The 24363-nt window shown below is 35.8% G+C and overlaps 2 protein-coding genes and 1 pseudogene across 3 annotated transcripts in view; all 3 read right to left on the reverse strand.

Moving 5' to 3' along the window:
• LOC147474482 (LRR receptor kinase SERK2-like) overlaps positions 1-16402 on the reverse strand; it is a 62602-nt pseudogene extending 46200 nt beyond the window's left edge. Inside the window, exons 1-2 of the transcript XR_015209657.1 lie at positions 16023-16402; positions 15694-15759 (exon numbers count right to left, since the gene is read on the reverse strand). The product of XR_015209657.1 is annotated as an LRR receptor kinase SERK2-like (transcript). The remainder of the gene's footprint in view (positions 1-15693; positions 15760-16022) is intronic.
• LOC147474485 (uncharacterized) lies at positions 9770-13778 on the reverse strand. The gene is made up of 4 exons (XM_086583816.1): positions 13726-13778; positions 12840-12930; positions 10336-12292; positions 9770-10106 (listed from the first exon to the last, which is right to left on the reverse strand). The coding sequence occupies exons 1-3, from the start codon at positions 13767-13769 to the stop codon at positions 11213-11215; spliced, it is 1215 nt and encodes a 404-aa protein (XP_086439942.1). The 5' UTR covers positions 13770-13778; the 3' UTR covers positions 9770-10106; positions 10336-11212.
• A 1679-nt stretch (positions 16403-18081) lies between the features above and the next one.
• Positions 18082-24309, reverse strand: LOC147474486 (nicotinamide/nicotinic acid mononucleotide adenylyltransferase-like). The gene is made up of 8 exons (XM_086583821.1): positions 24292-24309; positions 22988-23073; positions 22269-22352; positions 19803-19887; positions 19103-19182; positions 18775-18876; positions 18498-18556; positions 18082-18419 (listed from the first exon to the last, which is right to left on the reverse strand). Exons 2-8 carry the CDS (start codon positions 23018-23020, stop codon positions 18317-18319), a joined length of 546 nt encoding a protein of 181 aa, XP_086439947.1. The 5' UTR covers positions 23021-23073; positions 24292-24309; the 3' UTR covers positions 18082-18316.
• Positions 24310-24363: the final 54 nt, after the last annotated feature.

Below are 24363 nucleotides of genomic sequence, written 5' to 3' on the forward strand. Positions count from 1 at the left end.
TCGACAATAAACACTTAAATTACATAAATTTTTTTATGTTGAAATATAAAGATATAACTTATTGTAATTTTGCAGAAGAAGGTACTAGTTGAGTCAATAAACAATCTTATCACAAAGGGAGATTTGAAAATCCAGCCTGTCAATAATAAATGAAGAATTCTTTCACCAAAATGTCCTCAGCAAAGCAATATGTAATTATTTATTTACACTCCTATGTTACATGTGTGAACTTTGATTGTTCATACCTATTGGGTATGAACAATGAGTGTTCATACCTCATATAGCTATGAACATTGGTTGTTCATGCCTCAGATAGGTATGAAAAATTATGAATAGAATGACTTTTCATGCATCAGATAGCTATGAACAATCATAGTTCATACCCATAGGAACTATGAACAATATTTGTTTATACACCAATATGTATGAATACAATGATTCCTCATATTTTAGCACTGATTGTGTATTCTCTAAATTGCAGCGTTGATTGTGGCATTCATGTCTGCAAAATGATGGAAATTTTGTATGAACAAGGTCATATGGATTTCTCTCAATTGATAAATGAAGAGGAAATACAAAACTTGCGCCCTCACATTGCATGCAGAATGCTTTTAGACTTGCCGAGAAGCTGGAGTAAAGATGATCATGATTTTCAGGAAAATTTTAGAAAGGGAAAGTTTGTTGAATGAATGTGAGATTTTAAAAAGGCAAAAAACAATCTATTTTGTGGTGTGTTTTGTGCACAATGATATTTGATTTATGAAAGTTAAATATTGGTGTTTTTAATGTGTTCTCTTATTATTATTTATAACTAATGTTCATATTATTTATATATCCTTGTTCATATATGTTTTGGGTATGAACAATCAATGTTCATATTATTTTCTTTCAGCAGGTATGAACACTCATTGTTCATACCCTCAATTATGAACAATAAGCTATGAACAATGATCCAATAGGTATGAACTTTGATCCAGTTATGAACATGGATTATTCATACCTATTTGGGAGTACGAAAAATCACTATCCATACATCAACAGTGTTCATACATCAAACATGACCAATCATTGTTCATGACTACTTTTAAATTTTTTCAATTGGTAAGTATGAGCATTCAATGTTCATAGTCCTTTGGGTATGAACATTGATTGGGTATGAACATTCAATGTTCATACATCAATATATTGTATAAGGTGCATTCACCTATTTGGATATGAACAATCATTGTTCATACACCAGTAGAAGGTATGAACACTCATTGTTCATAGTCCAAATACATCATGAACATGGATTGTTCATACCTATTTAGGAGTATGAAAAATCACTGTTCATACATCAACAATGTTCATACATCAAACATGAACAATCATTGTTCATGACTACTTTGATTTCAAATATAGTATGAACAATCATTGTTCATACCTCAACATGTGAAAAGACATTGAGCTATGAACATTGATTGTTCATACTTACGCATACATGTGAAAAGACATAATTACACTCAAAAGCGGTTTCGCTTTTGAGTGTTACGTGTCCATCATTTCTTGTCTTGTTTGCTTTCAGTTTCACACATTTCAAAAAAAGAAGCGCAAAGAAACCCAAACCGCAAAGCAAACCTAGATCTTTTCTTACTTCAAACAATACAACAAAATCAAAATCAAACCCAGTAAAAATGTCAAACTCACCATTGGAAACCGACGAGAACTTGTGCGCAACGGAAAATTGCACGAATCCTAGATTTGAAAACCAAGTTTATTGTCAAGAACACATCCAACAAATATCATCTATTATTGACAATATTATGTTGAATGATTTGATGGAGGAACAAGAAGGAGGAGAAACTAATGAGAATGATGATGAGAAAGCAGATAATTTTGTCCTTAAGAGTAGAAAAGAAGTTGATGAGAAATCAGATGATGTTGGAGAAAATAAAGATGAAAAAGAACAACTACAACAAGAACCAGGAGAAGAACAAGAAGAGGATGTTCTAATAAAGGTACATTTTTAGTATAAACAATGATTTTTTTTGCAATAACAGTTCATAACTCTGTTTCCTATGTTAGTGAATGTTAGTTTCTGCATGCATGTTGCATGGTAGGAAATATTAGTGTATGAACATTCAATGTTCATAGTCTTTCGATATAAACATTAAATGTTCATAGTGTAGGAACCGTTATTCAGAATGCAAATATTTCTACAAACCGCGAGAACCACGCGCAGCAGAATTAATGGGTTCTCACGATTTGGATAGAGAACATACCTTGTAGATCCGGTTCTGATAACTCTGATAATCCAAGCTTTATTAATCCGAATCAACAATCAACCTCTTGATTTTCTGTTGTATTCCTTTAGAACAAATTGGACGTTGTATGGGCAACGATCTACCAATCCCCTTCTTTCTCTCAAGATCAGAAACTAATTCAGATCTACTTTTCTTGCCTCTTTTTCAGAACAATGAATAGTCAATTTCGGCCAGAGAGAAAGTATTCTATTTATAGGCTATAACAGGGACCTTGAGGAGAAATTACGGTTGGGCCTCCTGACGGGCTTGGGCTTCCCATGTTCTCCCCGAACACACGGCCCAAGTCCGTGAACAATTGGCTTATTCCACTAAAGGCCATTGTTGCACTACCGCCCTAATCCCAAATTAAGTGTCAGCGTTTATAGGCTCCATATTATATGCTCGTTGATCTCCCCGTGTTTAAGATATCGAATGTCCGTTGATTAAGTCAAGTTACTGACAACTATATTAATCAACTTCTTATGTCCTTGAGTAGTACCACTCAACCTCATTGTCATGTCGGAATAAATCCACCTGCAGGGTTTATATGACAATCTTTTTGAGCTCCTCAAGGGGACATCATCAACCCGACTTCTTCTGAGACACGAATTCCTTCTATAATCAACATCACACCTTACATATATACAATGTCATTACCCAATTTATCGAGTTTGTTAATTCACAAATGAGTCTCCCTCATTGATGATTTAAAGTAATGTATAATGCACGTAAGTGCCCGTTATTATATCCGGATTAGGAGGACAATCATCCACAATAACAAAGGCGTTTGTTCTCTTACATAGTCAGTATAAAGAGAAACAACCTCACTTGGTCCTGTTCAATACACACAAAGTGTACTAGTGTAATCCTATAGTCAAGATAGACTAATACCAGATTATACTACAACCGTACTAATGGTTTGTCCAAATCCATCTAGGTTGTGAACGATTACTTATACTTTATAAAGGTAATCGATGATATGATCTTCTCAGGTGTTCACACCATATCATCTACAACATAAAGTATTTAGACACATGCATATAACTAATAACATATATAATATGCATAACATTTGCCCATACGATTCTCATTCAAAATATAAAGAATTAGAGCTAATACAAAAGTAATTCTTTTAGTATATAACCCTATCACATAGTACACTAGATGTGAACATTCAATGTTCATACTCTAATAATCGGTAGGAACATTGAATGTTCATACTGTTTATTAATTTTATGTATCATATCAGCAAAAATTATGTTTATACTTTCCTAATTTTCTAATCTTGATATATGGCTTTTATTAATTTGCAGAACTTACCCCATAGACGGAAGAAAAGGTCTTGATCTTGATGCGATTGGGGTTAATCCGTTGCTAAAAAAGGAAAGGGCAAGAAGGAAGTGGAAGTGAAAAAGAAAGAAGTGGAAAAGAAGAAAGAGGAGAAGGTAACTCAGCTAAAGAAGTACCTTGTCTTTTATGATAAGTCTTGTAAGAAAACTTAAGCGAGAGAGGCATTCCAAAAAAACATCTTCATGAAATGAAGAAGATGCCGATTTTTGGTACATGTTTGATGCATTGTCCAACAACATTATTGTAGAAGGAAACAAACCCAACAAGGAAATATTTTATACTCTGAACAATTTTTTCGTACTGAGGAGGCATTTCAGATTGGAAAAAAGCTTGTCAAGTTCACTGTAGAAGAGGTCAGCCTAATGTTTGGAATTCCTGTGACCGAGACAATGGTGCAGCTAAACAGGATTGTCGGAGATGATGAACGAAAAACAAGGTTCATTCTGAAGTACTTCGGTGATGAGACCGTCTGATATACCAAGATCATGTAGAAGATGGCATACAGAGGACCTTGGACGACCCAGAAGAGCAACACGCAGCTGAAGATTTTGCAAGGCCGGTGTCTCTCTTCATGCTGACAACTTGCTTCTTCACAAATACCAACTACAAAATCATGTGGCCATTGGTAATTGTTGTTGACAACTTAGATACATTGAGAAAGTTGTCTTGGCCAACAGCTATCCACAATGGCCTAATTGATGCAGCTAGAGAGCATAAAGTCAAGAAGAAACTGACAATCAATGGCTGCACGATAATGTTTATGGTATTGTTTCCTTAAATTTTTTTTTTCAATTGGTAGGTATGAGCATTGAATGTTCATAGTCCTTAGGTATGAACATTCAATGTTCATAGTCCCTTGGTATGAACATTAATTGGGTATGAACATTGAATGTTCATAGTACACTAGATATGAACATTCAATGTTCATACCCTAATGAACAATCAATGTTAATATATGGATAGGTATGAACACTCATTGTTCATATCTATTATTAGGGTATGAACATTGATTGTTTTAATGTTTTTGTTTATTGGTGTGTGAACTAATATGGCTTTCGTCACGTGCGTTGCAGTTTTGGTTTTGTGAACACTCTCTAGTCATCAACAAGGTACAAAACCAAGAAAGTAAATTCCCCAGGTGTGCGAGGTGGAATTTAAAGACCTTGTTTCATGCGTTCCGGAAGACTCCGATTACTACAGTAGCTGCATCTCAGATCGTTGTCAATGCTGAAGCAGCAACGAAGGCTGAAAGGGAGTTAGTTCGTGACTTGTACATTAATTTAGTCAAAAGTACAGATAATGAAGTCTAGCCTACTTCAGGAACGGATGAAGCACTTCGAGTGGAGAACAAAGAACTGTTGGCCAAAATTGCCACACTTGAGAAACAACTTCTTGATTGAAGAAGAAAGAAAAAAAATTAAAAAAGATGTTAAAGGAAAGGCAAGAGGGGGATACAGCTGAACCTCAACCTCCACCGCAACCTCAACCTCAACCTGATCAAGTCCCCCAAGCTGAATTACAACCTCAACCTGACCAAGTCCCCCTGGATGTAGTGCAACCTCAACCTCAACCTTATCAAGTCCCCCTGGCTGAATTGCAACCTCAACCTGATCAAGTCCCCCTGACTGAAGTGCAACAAGTGAAGCTCTAGTGAGAGATTGAAGCTCCATCATTTGACTTACGTCTTACATTGTCTCCTCCAGACAAGGAAGGAGATACAGATAAAGGTGAAGAGAAGGATATTGAGGCGGGTAAGGGAGCAGAGGAACCTTGTTCCCTAGTAAAGCGAGTAAAGGAAAAGAAAGCAAGGAAAACTAAGCCTATTGTCAAGGAATACACTGCTGAAGGGTAGGGCAAAAGAAAGAAAGTTTATACTGGCAAGCAAATTCTTGGCGATGATATTGAGAGTGGACCACTCGAAGACCTTAAGACGAGTCCTTACTATGAAGGATTAGAAGAAAGCCACAGACAAGTTGTCGACACTTTCTTCACAATAGCAGACAAAGGGTAAGTCTAACAAGACTGTAAGTTTTACAAGTTTACTATAACATTTTTGACTAATGGTAATTTCTTATGGTAATTCCTTATGGTTTTTTAAGCACAATTGCATGGTGAGATGGAAATTTACAAGTACAGGGTGTTCTAGTTGAAGACCTTCTGTTTGATAGGGAAATTGATTTTCAGGTAAATTTTGTTTATACTAAAATTGTACTATGAACAATCATTATTCATAGTCATGAGCTATGAACATTATTTGTTCATACTAAAATTGGACTATGAACACTCATTGTTCATAGTCATGAGCTATGAACACTAATTTTTCATAGTCCATCTTGTACTTATGAACAATCATTGTTCATAGTCATGAGCTATGAACATTCTTCGTTCATACTAAAATTGGAGTATGAACACTCATTGTTCATAGTCCATACTGTACTATGAACAATTATTATTCATGAAATATGTAATGCCAATTTAAAAATGCTCAATTCAACAAAGTTATCGACCGGGTGGTCTAAACACCTTCAAGAAAAGAACCATGGAAAATACGAAACTTGTCTAATCACTTCCAACATAAAGGTAAATTATTTATTACAAAATTCTGTTTCATTTCTATATTGTAGATGTTGTCACATTCTTACTATTTCATAATCAATCATTAACGAGAAAATGTTAGATGTAGAAGGAAGCTTGGAAAAAATAGTGCAGAGCATCGACTTTTCTGCAAAATTCATAGCTATTCCTGTTCATTCAGATACACATTGGACACTTCTTGTAATAGAGTTGAGAGAGGGATAACAAGAGCAATGGTTTCATTTCAACTCCCTAATCACCAAAAAAAAAATCGCTCCAAGTTGCGAAAGATTTGGTGAGTTCAACATAAAACACTTAACTGACATGAATTTTTTTTTCTTGAAACATAATGAAATAACTTCTTTTTATTTTGCAGAAGAAAAGACTGGTTGATCCCATCAACAGTCGGATCAAAATGGAGAAGAAGAAAATACACAGCCTCAGTAATAAAGGAAGAATAATGCCTAAAAAATGTCCACATCAACACAATAGGTAAGCACGTAATTATTCACTGACATTCTTGGAGACTTCTAGACATATAGAAAACAATAATTGACCTGAGATCTGTATTCTCTAAATTGCAGTGTTGATTGCGGCGTTCATGTTTGTAAAATGATGCAAATTCTTTATGAACAAGGTCGTTGGGATTTTTGTGATGTAACTACTGAAACCAAAGTACACAATATGCGCCCAGAACTTGCATGTGGATTGTTTTCTGATAAACCAAGAAGCTAGACAAAGGAAGATCATGAGTTCCAGGAGGCGTTAAGAAAAGGAGAGTTCACTCTATGAACAATATATTTTGACATGGGGATTCAAAGTGAAATGTGTTCTTTTTGAGTGGTCTTTTTGGTACATAATGACAAAACAATATTTTTTGTCGAGTATAAATGTGCATCAGTGGTGATTCATAGTGAAATGTATTCTCTGAGTGGTCATGATTTTGGTACACAATGACAAAATGTATGAACTATTATTGATGTTTATCATGTGTTCTCTTATTGTTATTCTTTTTTATTAATTATCATGTATGAACAATATTTGTTCATACTCCAGTAGGTATGAACATTCATTGTTCATACCTGTTAGTGTATGAACATTGAATGTTTATAGTCCAATAATGATAGTTAGTGTATGAACAGTGATTGTTAAGTATGAACAAATCATGTTCATAGTACACCATATATGAACAATGATTGTTCACCATGAACATTGAATGTTCATAGTATAATGCATTTAGGTATGAACATTGATTGTTCACCATGAACATTGTGATAGGGTTATATACTAAAAGCATTACTTTTGTATTAACTCTAATTATTCATATTTTGAATGAGAATCATATGGGCAAATGTTATGCATATTATATATGTTATTAGTTATATGCATGCGTCTAATACTTTATGTTGTAGATGATATGGTGTGTGATGACACACAGAAGATCATATCATCAGTACCTTATAAAGTATAAGCAAACGTTTACAACCTAGATGGATTTGGATAAACCATTGGAACGGTTGTAGTATAATATGGTATTAATCTATCTTAACTATAGGATTACACTAGTACACTTTATGTGTATTGAACAGGACCAAGTGAGGTTGTTTCTCTTTATACTGACTATTTAAGATAACAAACACCTATGTTATTATGGATGCTTGTCCTCTTAATCCGGATATAATAACGGGCACTTACGTGCATTGTACATTGCTTTAAATCATCAAAGAGTGAGATTCATTTGTGAATCAACAAACTCGATGGATTGGGTAATGACATTGTATGTAAGGTGTGCTGTTGATTATAGAAGGAATCCATGACCCGCAGGAAGTCGGGTTGATGATGTGCCCTTTAGGAGCTCATAAGGATTGTCATGTAAACCTTGCAGGTGGATTTAATCCGACACAAATGAGGTTGAGTGGTACTACTCAAGGATGCAAGAAATTGATTAATGTAGTTGTCAGTAATTTGACTTAATCAACGGGCATTCGATATTTTAAACACGGGGAGATCAACAAGCATATAATATGAAGCCCATAAACGCTGACACGTAATTTGGGATTAGGGCGGTAGTGCAACAATGGCCTTTAGTGGAATAAACCATTTGTTAACGAACTTGGGCCGTGTGTTCGGGGCGAACATGGGAAGCCCAAGCCCGTCAGGAGGCCCAACCCTAATTTCTCCTCATGGTCCCTGTTGTAGCCTATAAATAGATCCTCTTTTCTCTGGCCGAAATTACTCAAAGTTTTCTCAAGAAAGAAAAATGGTAAAAATCGGTTTTGATCTTGTGAGTGAGAGAGGCCAAGAGAGAAAGAAGAGGTTGGAAGATCGTTGCCCACACAACGTCCAATTCTAAAGATAGGAATACAACAAAAGATCTTGAGGTTGCTGATTTCATAGATCTTGGATTCTCAGAGTTATCTTAGCTGATATAAAGGTATGAATTTCTATCCAAACCGTGAACACCTTTATTCCGATGCACATGGTGTTTCGCGGTTTTGTAAATCATTCGATGCAACCATAACGGTTCCAACACATTGAATGTTCATAGTACACTAGGTATGAACAATATTTGTTCATACTCCAGTAGGTATGAACAAATATAAAAATCATACCTCAATAACATTAATGAAATGAATAATATAAATCATATGAGACTTTAAAATATATTCCACCTAGAACATTAAACGACCTAATATAAAAATCATATGAAAACTGTATTAATATCAATCACTCAATCAATATATTGTTCATACAAAACATTAAACTGCCTGATTAGTGCTTCCCACCTAGCTTAATCGCCACTAGGCTACTTAACCCTTCCTCTAGATTCCCTATCAGTAGTTAACACATCAACAGTTTTCCCTTGGCAATTCTTTCGGTCATGTTGGTCGGTGCTGTCTCATTTTCTACACTTGTGCACAATATAACACATATATAGCCCGCGCTCAATCCTCTTAACTCGTGGTCTACCCGGAGGCTTCTTCACATCTGGTGGGAGAATTCACACTTCATCAGAACCATCCGAACAGATCTCGTTACGACTAATTGCAGTTATGCCATGAGAGTAGGTGCTACTGAAAAATAAGTGGAGCCGAAATGCATCTTCAATGTACTTAATACACCGATTTGCTGTTTGCAATGAATACTCGCAATCGCATGACGGCAAGGAAAACCATCTATGCCCCATTTGTTGCAAGTACAATCTCTCCTAAGCAAATCAACCCGATGCTTATGCTTCTCCGTATCAACTTCAAATACATGATCATCTGACTTTGTCACAGTCACAGAACGATCCCTCTCGGTCCTCACAAGCAACTTTGCTTCAATTTTAGGACAAAGAAAACTTTTCCAATTCTTGCATTCCATCCTCCGGGCAGACGCCATCTTCATCATCTTCATCCGAATTCCATCTAACATGGCTGTGATGGGAAGATGCCGCTCTTTATCTATCCAGCTGTTGAAGCACTCCGCCAAGGAAGAGCACATCTCACCATATTGGGCCCCACGTATAATGCGATTAGCCCCAAGACTCATAAAGGCCCCTATTAAGAAAGTTAGAAAGCGCATCTCCACCAATTTCCTTGAATTTAGCCATGTGCTCCTCAAATTTCTCATGTGTGGCAGCATAAGCACATTTCTTAAATAATGTAACCAACGCTTTTGTCATACCACATGACTTCGACAAACATGTTCTAAGGTTGTTCTCCATATGCCACAAGCAAAAAGAGTGATAGGAATTAGGAAATACAATAGGAATGTTGACAAGCAAACCATGATGCCTATCACTCAAAAACATATACCTCCGCTCATACCCAAAAGCCTTCTTAAACATATCAAGAAACCAATACCAATTGGAATCGTTTTCAATGCCAACAACACCAACAGCAAGAGGGAACAATCCTTAAAAACAAAAAAAAAAAAAAAATGAGATAACTTGAAGCATCAGTGTTATGTGTTCATATAGAGTGTATGAACATTGATTGTTCATACACAAAAACGTGTATGCACAATGATTGTTCATATGAACACGTATTGTTCATACTCCAAAACAGTTATGAACAATGATTGTTCATGACCAAACACAAAATTAAAACTAATGAAAATGTAAGTAGTAAAATTAGGAGAATACCTTGATCTCCAATTGCTAGCGACCTGACCCCATAAGGGGGTAGGACCGTTTTAGCCCGCTCAAATACAAAAAATAGTAACTGCACAATTATTAAGCCGGTTGAAAATTAAGATGATTCAAAAAGTCAACAAAAATCATTGAAACCCAAAAAAATAAAGAAGTAAACATAGGAAACGCAAACCACTCAACCATCAGAGTTTCTCTCTGGAAGACAGAGTGCGGGATCAAACCAATGAAATATGAACACTGATTTGAAGACCATGACCATGCCATTTATAAAACTTACTGATGTTTATAGAGAAATGGCAGTAACATGGTTTTTCTTGCTTTCCTTCCTTTTTTTTGAAATTTTGATTCCACACATAAAGATTTGAACATTGTACATGGGGTGTTTTTTTCTTCCTTTTGAAACTTTGAACCAAACTTGTACGAAAAGGATGAAACTTTTGATTTTGGCAATGGGTTAATTTTCTTTGGATCTTATTTGGCAGCTTTACATCAATTAAGATGTTTGATTATCAACCATAGCAAAGAAGAAGATATAGAACAAAGAAAAAATAACTACTTGAATTGAGAATTGAGAACACTGGTCCTTCTTGATTATCAAATATAAACCAATATAGTGTTTGAGATGAGGAGAAGAGACACGAGAGTAGAAAGAGAGAAATGTTTACTTTTTCTTGTCAATGAGGAAGAAGAATGTCGTCGGCGGTCGATTACAATAATTGACAGAAGTGGTCGGAATTGGTGTGAGAAGATGAGAGAAGTTGGTCTTTCTTCATTTACTTATTTAATAAAAGAGAAACTGGATAATTAAGTAATCAGGTAGTTTTTCTTGTCTTTGAGTGGGCTAGAACGGTCCTACCCCTTTATGGGGTCAGGACGCTAGCAATTCTCCTCCATTTTTTGCAGTAGCAGCCAACAAGCACCCTTTGTAATCAGATTTCAAGAATGTTCCATCTAAATACACCATTGGTTGACAAAACTTAAAACCATGGATACTTGATTCAAAAGCAACAAACACCTTCTCAAACTTCCCACTCTCATTGTTAACTTCAAGTTCAACAATATTCCCAGGATCTCTTCTTTTCAACTCTTCCATATACCACAACAGGTCATTGTAAGACAGCGCAACATCACCATACAACTCTTTCAGTACCAACTTCTTACCCGCATAAGCTATGTGCCTTGAAATACTAAGCCCGTACTTACGAGTATATAAAACGGTAATATCTCCAAATGTCAAATCTGGTTTATCTCTCGCAAAATCAAGAATATGAGTCTTCAGAAGATAAGAAGTGAGAGGTGGATGGTTGTAGTCTTTAACTGCAAAACCACAAGAGTGTGTGAGATTAATCTTCTTAATTTCAAAATAACCACAACTCTCCCAAGAGTGAATACACCATTGACAATTTAGCTCATTCTTCTTCTGACAAACCGCAGTCACTCTAAAATCATCATTCTTGATCAACTCATACTTGTAACCACTCACAATAGAGTACTCTATCAATTTACATCTAAACTCTCCGAGAGCACCTAAAGCAAATCTCTGCCCAACACCACCATCAAAGTTACGCCACCAAAAATCAGACTTGTAAGGTTTATGACCAACAACCTCACCACCAATTAAATAACTCGATGAACCTGATGAACTTGACGTACTTGCACCATTACAGCTACTCATTGAACTCATATACACATTTACTTTAATCTCCACAGTTGCAATCTTCATGCCATAACAATAGCAAGCCAAGGATCGCAAATCCCCATCCGTTTCAATCAGATTCTCTTTTGCATCACGAGAGAAACACATAGAAAAAATCCTTAATCCCAAATTAGGCCACTTGTCACACACCTTGCACGTAACAACATCAATCGAAGAATCCAACCCAAAACGAAAGGACAAAGTACCGCCATTATAGCAAAAAACTCCAATCACACTAAATTCCATGTATAACTGCAAAATTCAACCCACAAAAACACAATAAAAATGTAATTCAGGAGATGTACACAATTAAAACAAAATACTATGATCATTCGCAATGCTTCAGAGAGGTATGAACATACATTGTTCATACTCCACTATACTATGAACAATAAGTGTTCACCATGAACATTAAATGTTCATAGTACACGCATTTACTATGATCATTCGCAAGAATAAAGAGAGGTATGAACATACATGGTTCATACTCAACTAGACTATGAACAATACATCTTCATACCAAATTAAACTATAAACAAAGAGAACATAAACATACCTAAAACAGATCTGATCTAAAAAAAAAAAAAAAAACTAAATCATAAAACAACCTCAATCAAAACAAAGCTGATAGCATAAATACCATCAATCATAAACAATCTCAATGGGTATACAAATCATAACATTTTATGATTTCAAAATACGATTTCAAGTTTAAGTATACCCTCAACATACGATTTCAATTTTAAGTATACGATTTCAAGTTTAAGTTTATAGATTATTGAAATCATATAGAACAAACCTTTTTAGATTGAAACCTGGTGTCGCGATCTTCACTCTCCACTAAAAATGCAGCGCACAGTGTAAAGTAGTTTCTGAGTTTGAAAATTTCTCTGCTTTAAATATAACACGGAGGGGTTAAACTGGTATTATAAAAAAATGGTCAATTTCACGGAAGGGTATAACTGGCATTTAAAAAAAGCAAATGGGCCGGACAAACTTATTTTGTCCTTGAGGGTTACTAAATTTGAAATCGTGGGTTCGTGGGTTACTAATTGCTAGAATTTGTCCTTGTGAGACTCACCAAAAGCTGTGTCCTCTAGACTTCATTTTCTCCAAAATTGGGCCTTCTGCCCAATTTCTTGTTTTTTTATTTAAAAGGGCATACAAGTCACTCTAGCACCAAAACAAACTTGGGAACAAAGTTATCACTGGTTCAAAGTCTGGGCTTCTTACAACTAGAAACGATACCAAAGGCGCGTCTCTCAACCACCAGTTACCACCTCGAAACCCAAAAAATTTAACAAGACACCCAAAAACACCTTAAATTAACCTCATTTTGTACTCTATAATGTAATTTAACACTCCAATCTCCACAATGTAATTAACCTCATTATAACTTAGTAAAAAACTATTCTCATTATCACCCTTGCATTGGGCCATTGTTTTTGGCTCATAAAAGTGACAAGTTGTTATTTCCCCTCAAAACTGCTTGCATTGGGAATGCTTTAATACTATCTATGATGTCTGCATCAAAACTTACACCATGTTGTTTGGGTTTCCTGTGTTTAGTGTTGGAAACTGAGAACCAATCTCACTAAGCTGATTTACATCAACAACTATACAGAACGAAAAACAGGAAACACAAATAAACCTAACAAAGCAGAGAAATAGACGTAGATACACACCGTAAATGTTGAAGCACCATCTCCTGGAAATATGAACCCACCATCAATATTCCTAATATAAAGAAAGCAGGATTAACGAAAGTCCCAAATTTGCGATTACCTTCACCAAAACAATCACACACGATTTAGTCAAGCCAAAGTAGCAAACTCCAAGAACATGAAGGTAACATGAATTGATCATTAAAATTACCTTATCCAAAAACAGAGTCTCGAGCTCTCCTTTAATAGCTTGATCAAGAGGAAGATTAAGGAGATGAGGAGGCAGCCTCAAGGTGTGCTCAATTAGGCTAAGGAAGAACATTGGGCTTTTCGTTCAAAAATCAGAACTGAGTATCAAGTAAAGCATAACTTGTTAAAAGTGTTGTATTAAGGATGCCTCAGTGTCATAGACGTACGCCTATGTTCCCTCTACATGTTATGGGAGCCGTAGTTGAGTCCAAGCCCATAGTTCGAGTCCATTAGTTAGTTGGACACATGTCGTGTTGCTATTGGTTTATGCTTTCTAGGTTTACTTTAAATAACGGGCTTGTAGTTAGGGTTTCAGTAGTTGTGTTTATGTGTGTGATTTGTGATTGAGAGATTCAATAAAAAAGTGATTTTTAGGTCGTCTTTTAATTATGTTTTAATTAAAGTGTAGATTCAATTAAACTGAAGCTTCTGCCAGTAAGATCTATATTATTTGGTATCGGAGCAGATTAATTCCAGGGGTTACTACTCATGGTACTGTTCACCGAAAACATTGTTCGCGAAACAGTGTTTATCGGGTACTATTCATCACATCACTGTTCATCCAAGTTACTGTTCACGGTGAATTTTTGTTTTTTTCGAAAAGTCAATTTTTTTTTGTGTTATTATGGTGAATAACAAAGCAACTCGAGATCGTACTCCATCCATGGATACTCGCATGTCTCGTTTAGAAGAAAGCATGAAGAACATGACACAGATGTTCCAGAACCTGATGGAAGCAAAATTTCCAGTCCAAGGAGAGGTGCAACAACCACCTCCACCACCACAGAATAATGGTTCAGTGGCTAGTACTGATGATGCATCTAAGGTTGATGGTTCAATCCCTCTTCTGAACCCTTTTGTGCCTACAGATCCAGAAAACAACGGAGAGAACAGAATTGGCATAAAAGATAACACCAACAGGGAACCTCCTCTCAATGAGGAACGTAAGGGTGTACCCCTCAATGATGGCGCCACTCGGCTGCCGGCAGGTGTTGAAGCCCCCCTATTGGGCGCTCCACCAATCTTTGATAAGTATGAAGATGAGTCTCTTTTTGATAAGTACGAAGATCCGATTTGGAAAAATTTTGTGACTCGCTTTGACAAACGAAGTGATTTGTTTTTCAAAAAAGCACGATTGCAGATTTAGATTTCCTTAAAGAATGTCACATATGCTGGTGAAGTTACAAGCTTTCAAGACGAGCCATTGGTACCAAAAAAATTTGGTGCATCTTCTGGTTATTGTTTTCATAATTTGTGTGCAAGAACATGTTGTGGGTTACTGATTTTAAGCCAGGGAAGCTCCTACAAAGGAAAAATTCATGATCAGATTCCTTTCAGCTGGGGCATTGGCCAATTTCCTAAAGCTTGTAGACGTAGTTCTCTTTATCTGAAGTTTTTGTTGATTAGAAATTCGATGACGAATTTTTTTCAGTTGGGGAGAGTGATGTAGAACATTAGTCGAGTCTGTCAGTGTCATAGGCGTGCGTCTATGTTCCCTCTACATGTTATGGGTGTGAGCGCCTTAGTCGAGTCCAAACCTATAGTTCGAATTCATTAGTTAGTTGGACACATGTCGTGCTCCTATTGGTTTATCATTTGAAAATGGAAATTCTTTCTAAGACAAAATATAATATGAAAACAATTTATTCATAAGTTTACCAGATAAATTAATTCGTAGTGTAGTAGGGCAAGAACTTAATCGAACAATGAGTAATATTAATAACGTGTCAGTGTTCATACTTGTATGTTGGAACTTGAAACAATTGAGCAGGCACTTGACCGCTAAGACGGTTGGAATCTAGCTGACTGCAAGAATGGTTTCGACATCTGTCAAATAACATATTATCTAACAAAGTGAACCGTCTAAAGTAATAATGATAATACCAGCTACAGGATCAACCTAATCATGCAATTTAGATTTTAAATGCCACTTCAGTTTCAGTAACAATATCCTACATCCACGACACGAGTATTATTAAGAGTGGGATCACATACACTCTGATCAATCTGGGAAGGTGTGCAAATGACTCAGGGATGGCTAAACAGTAAAACCATGTGTACCTTCTTACAAGAATTGAAGGCTCCGAAGACCGCCAAGTGAAGGTGGTATTTGCCCACTCAAACGGCTATTTTCGAGATCCAAATTCTGCAAGTTCAACAAGTTTCCGACCTCCAACTTGAAGAGACATAGGCACCTATATGTTTTACACATCTAATCAGTAGCATTTCATGAACATGGAAAAATAACGTGAAGAGCTACAATGAAATAATGTAAGGGATAGGAGACAATATCGGTGCCAAGTGCCAACAGAGGAAGATATCTATTTTATAGCTCGTTCAGTACAGAAGAATATTCCACATTGGTTCCTATGTCTCTTCAAGTTGTTCCCTTACGGTTTTCAATTGTTTAGTATTACATGAGCATGGAAGAATAACGTGAAGAAGTACAAGGAAATAATGTAAGGGATAGGACACAATATCTGTGTCAACAGAGGAAGATATATATGTTATAGCTTGTTCAGTACAGAAAAAAATTCCACGTTTGTTTCCTATGTCTCTTAAAGTTGTTCCCTCACGGTTTTCACTTGTTTGGGTGACTGTGACTTTTGTCGCCAGTTGTATCGATTAATCAGCTTACCAAGAGATTCTTGAGTTTCTTATGCTCATTAAATCATACTCATTTTCCTACGATCAGTCATCCAGAGTCATGATTTCGAAGGGTGAAAATGTTGGATAACTGTATTTCACTGATTCTTATTGTTTGGCTAAAACGACTCTTAAACGAAGAAATTGAGTACTGCATACAGGGTAGAAAGTCTCTTCATTTGCAGGTTTATTTTACTAATTTCATTCATTTGAAACAGGTTTTAACAATGGTAGAGAAGAGAAGGAGAGGCATGAGAGAGAGATTATCGATATTAGAATTCTGGACTCCGCAGTTATAGGCATCCAAAACACATTAGAATTCGAAATCTCACCAAATTTAGTTAGGGTGAGAATTCTCATAGTTTCCAAAACGCAGTCATTTCCATGAAAAAATAATAGATAAATTTCCAAGTAAGTCTAAACTCTTGAAAGTCAGTTCTAAACGCATCCTTGAATGACATAATATTCCATGGTTGTGAACAAATTAATAACTGAATTTTGCGCATTTTTAGCTCTTATAATACAGAAGGAAAATTGTTATGAATAGGGAGCTCTAATGATAAAAAAAGTTAGTTCAAGCGAGAGTATTACTCTCCCCTGCTCAATGCAATTTAAGAGTTGCTCACTTTGGGGGATTTCATAATGCTTCTAAGATCCCAGGGGCATTCACTTGCAGCAGCGAGGTTTGGTAGTTATGGGCTCCATCAACGAGCAACAATGTCCCTTCCCTAGACATTTAATTGCATAGCAATGAGGGTGAGGTGAGCCCAGGTTCTAAAGTGAGGATAGAAAACAGCAGTGTTCTAACAAAACACTAGGCAGTAGTCGGGCGGTGGGAGAGTCCCTAACGCCTAGGCTTTCTAGGCAGTGCCTAGACGGGCTAGGCGGTTTTTTTTCTTAACATATCTTATAATATATATAGTAATACACACCTATACTACAAAAAATGAACAAAATCATTTACCACAACTCAAAAAATAAACACAAACTAAAATACTTATTACAAAAATGTGTAATAGTTGAAGAATATCGACTTCATATAAAAACATACTCTTTTTTATAGTGGCATATAATTTATATTAGACTTTAGTCTTTTAAACTCATTCAAATCTCAAGACTACACGGGTCTTTAATTTTCGACATTTAATTATTCAAAAAAAAAAAAAAAAAAATTGACTGGACCGCCTAGAGGCCAATTAGTCCGCCTAACCCGCCTAATTGGTACGCCTATTTTTTAAACGACTTGGGCCTAGGCAAGTCAGTTGGGCACCGCCTAGCGCCCAGACCGATTTTTAGAACACTGAAAACAGAGGAGGAACAATCAAGGAAAACTCGTCTTCTAAACTGCCCCTCTCCTCTCTCTCAAAAAAAAAAAAACCCTTCAGTGATCAGGCCTGGAGCCCCGGAGCCTGCCCTAGTATAAGAAATTTATAGATGGAACCTACCATCCTGGTCCTGTACTTCCCCTACACTATGTCCAGATCAATGCCAAATAAAATAATTAATATAAAAACATTTTGCATGCAGTAGATTTAGATCCGTATTTTACATGAAAGAGACTGTACAAAATCACACTACCAGCACACCTAGTAACTTGTTTGTTTCACGAGAAATGCCTACGCCCACATTAACAACACCGTCCTAGTAAGAAAAGTCTGTAAATTCAATTCATGGGTTAATCATAAAGGTCTGAACCATGATTGATAGCCCACATAACTCATTTGTTCGCTGAATCCAAATACAAAGATTGTTGTTTGACATACTCAATTACTTCACCTGGGGTTAGATATTTAATTGACAGCCTTCTCGAAATGCATTCCCTACAATGAGAGACAAATATAAGACTCCTTATACAGTTTATTGGCTGGTTTTCAGTGAATAAAGTAAATATTATTTACCTTACTCTTGTTGAACTTATCTGATTTGGCACCAGTTCGTCGACAACTTTGATGTTATTCTGGAGGGGAAAAAAATCATAGGAACAAATTTTTAGACTGCATTCCTCTATAGACTTCACACTGGTAATATTCACCCATGGACTGGAAGTGTATTAATAAGTACATAGATGGATGATATTATTTTTATTAATTAAATAATTGTGATTTATTGATGAATCATCATACATTACGCTAGAACGAAACAACAATGCGCAGTATAACCAAATATTCCTCTTACCTTATATTCATTCAAAATGTCATCAGCAGAAATTACCCTTTCAATGTCTTTTCCTTCTCTTCTTATGCAAACAACACCATAATCTCTACAAATAGCCCTGACCTAAAGAATAAGAACAACTTAATCAAGTTTTTAGCATACATGAAAAAAAAATAACAATTTGTTCAATATGTAAAGTAAAAAATTAGCATTAGCCCTCACCTCTTTTCCCTCAATAAATAAGAAATTTTTTAATCAAGCCAAGAACAATTCCAAGGGAAAAAAAATCTAAGAAAGATCTACTTATTTGAGACCAGTTCCACTCTTTCCTTCATAAACGTTCAAGTACCTGTTCACGGATCCATACTCCAGGAATACTGAACGATTCAAGCAGATCAGAACCACAGACCAGCATTACCCTGAGGGACTCTATCACAAAACAAATTGTAGTCTTAAAATTTCACCAGGCACACAATGAAAGCAACAGACTATTCCCATTATGTACCAAGCATATCCCACGATAAATGACACCTCAAATTTAATCGTATTTACAATTAGGTGTTGTCAATATTGGAGGTACAATACTTGTTCCTAGAAAAACAACTAATAAGACAACAATGTCATAAATATAAATTGCACGAGATCTACCAAACTTGTTCTAAGAAAACCACACTAGTCAATGAAAAGATACAACAGTGTCTCAAGTATTCATTACCACAAACTCCCCTTCACCTATAATATCTAACTTCTTAGAATCGTTGGATTTGGATTATGGATGTCAATAAACTAACTTGTGCCAAGTAGAAAATCAATCCGGTTACAGGGTCCATTTAGTGAGAAAATCATGAATGTCAAGTCCAATTGTCTAGAACCTAACCATCGCCACACCACTATTTCTTAGCATGCACAAGGAATTATGAAGACCGAAAATTTGCATTTTGCATTTTGCATTTCTCTTGCTTACTTAAGATTAAAAGTACATGCAATGTAAGAGTATACATCGAAAAGAAAGATTATGGACCTCAATGCACAAAATTGGTATAAGTTACCTCTAGGAATTGATTTGCTCTCACAAACGGAACTTGAAATTCTAGCCAAAACAGTTAAGGTCGCTTGGTAATTACTTTGTTTAGCCTGCAAATAAATTATAAAGCTTTATCGATAATTAATTAATTTTCAATGTAATGTGAAATTATTATAAACTTCAGATTAAAATCACAGTAAGAAATATACCCTATCTTCTAGAAAAATAACATGACATTAGTACACAAAAACACGTGTTATTCTCCATTGAATACAAAGATTAATGTATCCCTCCAGTTGAAGAATCTATTTTTTTTTCTACCCATAGAAGAATTCAATTGGTTTTGGAAGCAAATCTAGTTCTAGAAAGTCATTAACATAGAAGACATGGCGACACTGATATGGGATACAACAAAGAACTTATGACATCCAGGACACGGATATGGTACCTAACACTTTATTTGAAGAAGCTCAAAATCTGTTACTATACTTTACGGATTCCAAGAATTAAGTCAGCTGGTATACCACTGTACGGGGTAAGTAACTTATGCCAAGACACTTGTTTACGTCACGGGAACACTTTGCAGGCAACATATCCACCCAATACATGCTTATTCAGACCTCAAGTTGTCTATGCAATCAATAAATGGAGCACTAGAAAAACCTATTTCTCAGTTGTCTCTACAGCAATGCAGTTTGGTCTAGCATCAAACAGGTCCCAGGAATTCGGGTATGTGACAACAATGTTAACATGGATTTGTTGAAGCTGATGCAAATCTGTATAAGGAATGATATATTTTCTGAAAAGCCTGAAATAGGCAATGCTTTCATCTGTGTTACTATGTTTTATTTGGAAAGACCGCAAATCCAGAAGGTTCAGGAGCTCGAGCCAACCTTGGCATGTTGTGACAACATAATGAAAGAAATGAAAACCTAGCTACCAGGACTACTAAGTAGTATCAGGGATCATGTCAAGCAAGATCATTCTTAATAGACTTGGTATTATGGTGGAGTTCAAGCATGTGAACTTTAATCCAGTAGTCATGGATCAAGCATTCAAGTGTAACATTGGGGAAGTAAAAGTTATGATGCAATTACAGATGCAGATGTGATGCTGGTGAATTATAAGATATGAAGAGGGCAATACTCTCCTGACCCACACACACAACTTTGAAGGATATCAAACCAGACATTTACCAAGAACTATATGCCATATTGTTGGGACGCAGAGGATGCGACAAGCAAAACCAGAAGAGAATCATAGTTGAAACTGACTGTATGAGGGCAATGAACATAGTCAGAAAGATAGAAAATCTACCTTGCTATTGTGCTAAGTAGTAGCAGCTATGCATGAACTGTCACATTGGTTACATGCCTTAACTGTAAGCCTGTATCCATGGGTGGAGCCAGGAAACTTTTACACATGGGGTACTTAGAGAGTCGGAGTAGCCCTGCGGAGTAACTGCTTTTTTCTCCCTCTTCAAATATAAGTCTTTTTTTGCGAGGTTTTATAAAGTTATCATCTAGTATGAATCTAACTAAAACTACCAAAATTTGAAGTGGAGTAGTTCCTACTACTTGCTTTCACGGGTGACCACTCAAATGAGAATTTCGGACGAGTCAAGTGGAGACGCGGAGTCATCATGCAGGATTTAACTTGGGCACTAAAATCAGACCCCATGTGAACTATTGAGCGTTAAACTGTAAATTTATCAAGTTGAATACTACAAAAGAACAAAATGATTTAAAAGAGTCAAAGCGGGGACGCTGAGTCGATCATGCAGGATTTAACTTGCACTAAAATCAGGCCCCATGTGATCAATCGAGCATTAAACTGTAAATTTATCAAGTTGAATATTATAGTGAACAAAATGATTTAAAAGGAATCATGTGTAGTTGGATTTAACATGTTTCTGTAGAAGTTTATAACCTAATATGAGCTAACCCTGACATGTGTTTTACAAGTTAAAAAGACAACGGCTCGTAACAGTCCACTACATGAAAAGAAACAAGGCAGTGGCAATGCAATAGAATTATTAATGTTAAATTATCAGTAGCAAGGCAATAGTATTAGTTAGTGTTCAAAATTTCACCTGGAGCACGTGCCCCAGGTCACTCTAATGTGGCTCCGTTAATGCCTGTATCCATCACTATATGGAAACCAATAGGCAACATATCACTTAGCTAGTATTGGCAATGAACTAGATAGTAACTGTTATTTCCTCCTCTGGATTTGAAATACCGTAGATGATAGAGTGGCAAGCTTTATCCAAGATATTAATGTAGGGGTCTGTCTAACTCCAAGATTTGTTCAAAGAAAAAGAATATGAAAGTAGGACATTGTGAAGGTTGACAACTCGACAAACAGATACATACTGCTAATATAATTTCAAGACACAACCAGGAAAAAAAAGATGGTTATTCATAAACCTAGAAAAGACTATAACTGTCATAGAAAACGGAAATCAAAGTATACTTTGCATATTAACTACCTCCCATGAATCCACCATTACAAAAGACGAGCTTCTACATGCTAGTTCACACAATTGAAGTCGATGTTCAGCAGATACCAGGCCCTATAAAATACGCGAAATTAATAGTGGCTTCAATATTGCGACACGTAGAACGAAAATTAAATAAATAAAATGTACAGTAAATAAAAAATTTGCAAAACCTGAGATAAGAAAAATGTACGATAAAATAAACGATTATGTTTAATACAAAAAAATAATGTAGGTTATGACCTCAAGAGGCCTCATTCTTTTTTTTTTTTTTGATTGGTAAGCCTGTTTTTAAACGAGATCATTCCTCATTTCAATGCCAAAAGGCATTTGTGACATATTTACTCAAATAAGATTCCTATAAATTCATCAAACTTCATAAAAATTTGTACCCCAAATCCATCAATATTTGTCCTCATTATTTTTTCCTTTAATCACAATCATTGCTTAGAAGGAGATCCTATCAGTGAGCGACGCTTATTCAAAAGACCAAAATACCTAATTCCTTTTCCACATCCTTTTGACAAAGGTACTAGAGATAAGAGGCACAATGTGCAACCACTACTGCACTTGGTGCCTTTGAAATGCATAAAACCTAAATAACACTTCTCAAAAGAAAAAGAAAAAAAACAAACAGACGAAGATTTGTATGTTATCATAATGAAATTTTAATCCATTGCTTTGATAACTGGCAACAGATGGCTACATACTCTTTTCATGTATGCGTCATTTACAGGTGACATATAGCCTCCAAGAACATAACAACCGTCCAAACTTAGTGCATCTCTTGCCAGTTCTGTACATGAGTGAATTAATTAAATGCATACTAGAAGTTTCAGAAAAGTAAACAAAAAATATCATATTTTACTCTGACAGGTCATATATCCACAAACTATAAAAGTATTATTATCTAAGAAATATGGGTTAAAGTGCACTCAAACAAGTTGTAATGGTTCACATATGTTAGCCACGACAATTCTTGTATAAAGAAAATTGGTTGATGCATACTTTTTCAGGATTAGCAACAATGAGTGAACAAGTTTTTTGCAGCAAAAGGTCACTAAGTAATTGATTCGGTGAAAACTCAATCGACATGTTTCAACATTTGCTTCTTTATGCATTCTAAAACTAATATGAAACACAAATTTATGGATTATATAAAAGTTGGAAGGTCATCTCTTGCTGCTTTCTGCTTGTCGTGCCACATACGTCCTTTAGAACACGCCAAGCAGCAGTGAGAGTGTGGACGTGGGCTAGCCAACATGCTGGACGTCACAACCAGCCACATTAATGCCAATAAAACCATGGAACCTCTATGCAAGCTGACCAATTGTGTACTCAATTATCAAAGAAATAAAGTTGTTTCCTTTCTCGAGTGACTGAGTCTACTTTTTGTTTTTGGTAAACTGACTGAGTCTACTTACTTTGACAGAAATCCTTCCATCTAACAAATAAGGCTTAAATATTTAATTTTGAGAATTTCTATTTTAACAAAATTTGGAGAAACTAAGTTTGTTCAATGAATCTATATTTTTAGTAAGAGTACTGTGGTTTTAACCCGTAGTATAACCCTAAAGTTATCTGCATGCATCTCTGTGCTCTTGCTTCGGTGACAAGTTTGCAATAGACAAATATGGAAGAGCGGAGTTTGATATGACAACAGTGAGAGTTAAAGACTGGTGTCCCAAGGCAAATTTGATAATTTGTTTAGGCCATATGTGTCATCTCTAAATGGAATTGATAACTTACATACAATTTGAAAAACCAATGAAATCCAGAAGTGTAGTGAGGTAGACGAGTAATGTAACCTATGGCTTAGAAAATATATCCACAAAAACGTGGAAAAGAAAACACACACACACACACACAATTTTAACACTTTTGCAAGTGGGCATTTCTGCAGACAATTTGTTCATACATGAATGAAAATTTACTTGATCTAACATACCACAAGCAAGTTTTATGTTTGGCCATTTGAATTGTTTCAGCTAACATAAATAAAATGTATACATACCACTACACCAGAAAAGAGGAGGACAGGTACATAACTACATTATTGGACTTTTTTCTCGTTAAGAGATGAAAA

Source organism: Coptis chinensis, chromosome 9 (genome assembly GCF_015680905.1).
Source record: "Coptis chinensis isolate HL-2020 chromosome 9, ASM1568090v1, whole genome shotgun sequence".
Classification (NCBI taxonomy): Eukaryota; Viridiplantae; Streptophyta; class Magnoliopsida; order Ranunculales; family Ranunculaceae; genus Coptis; species Coptis chinensis.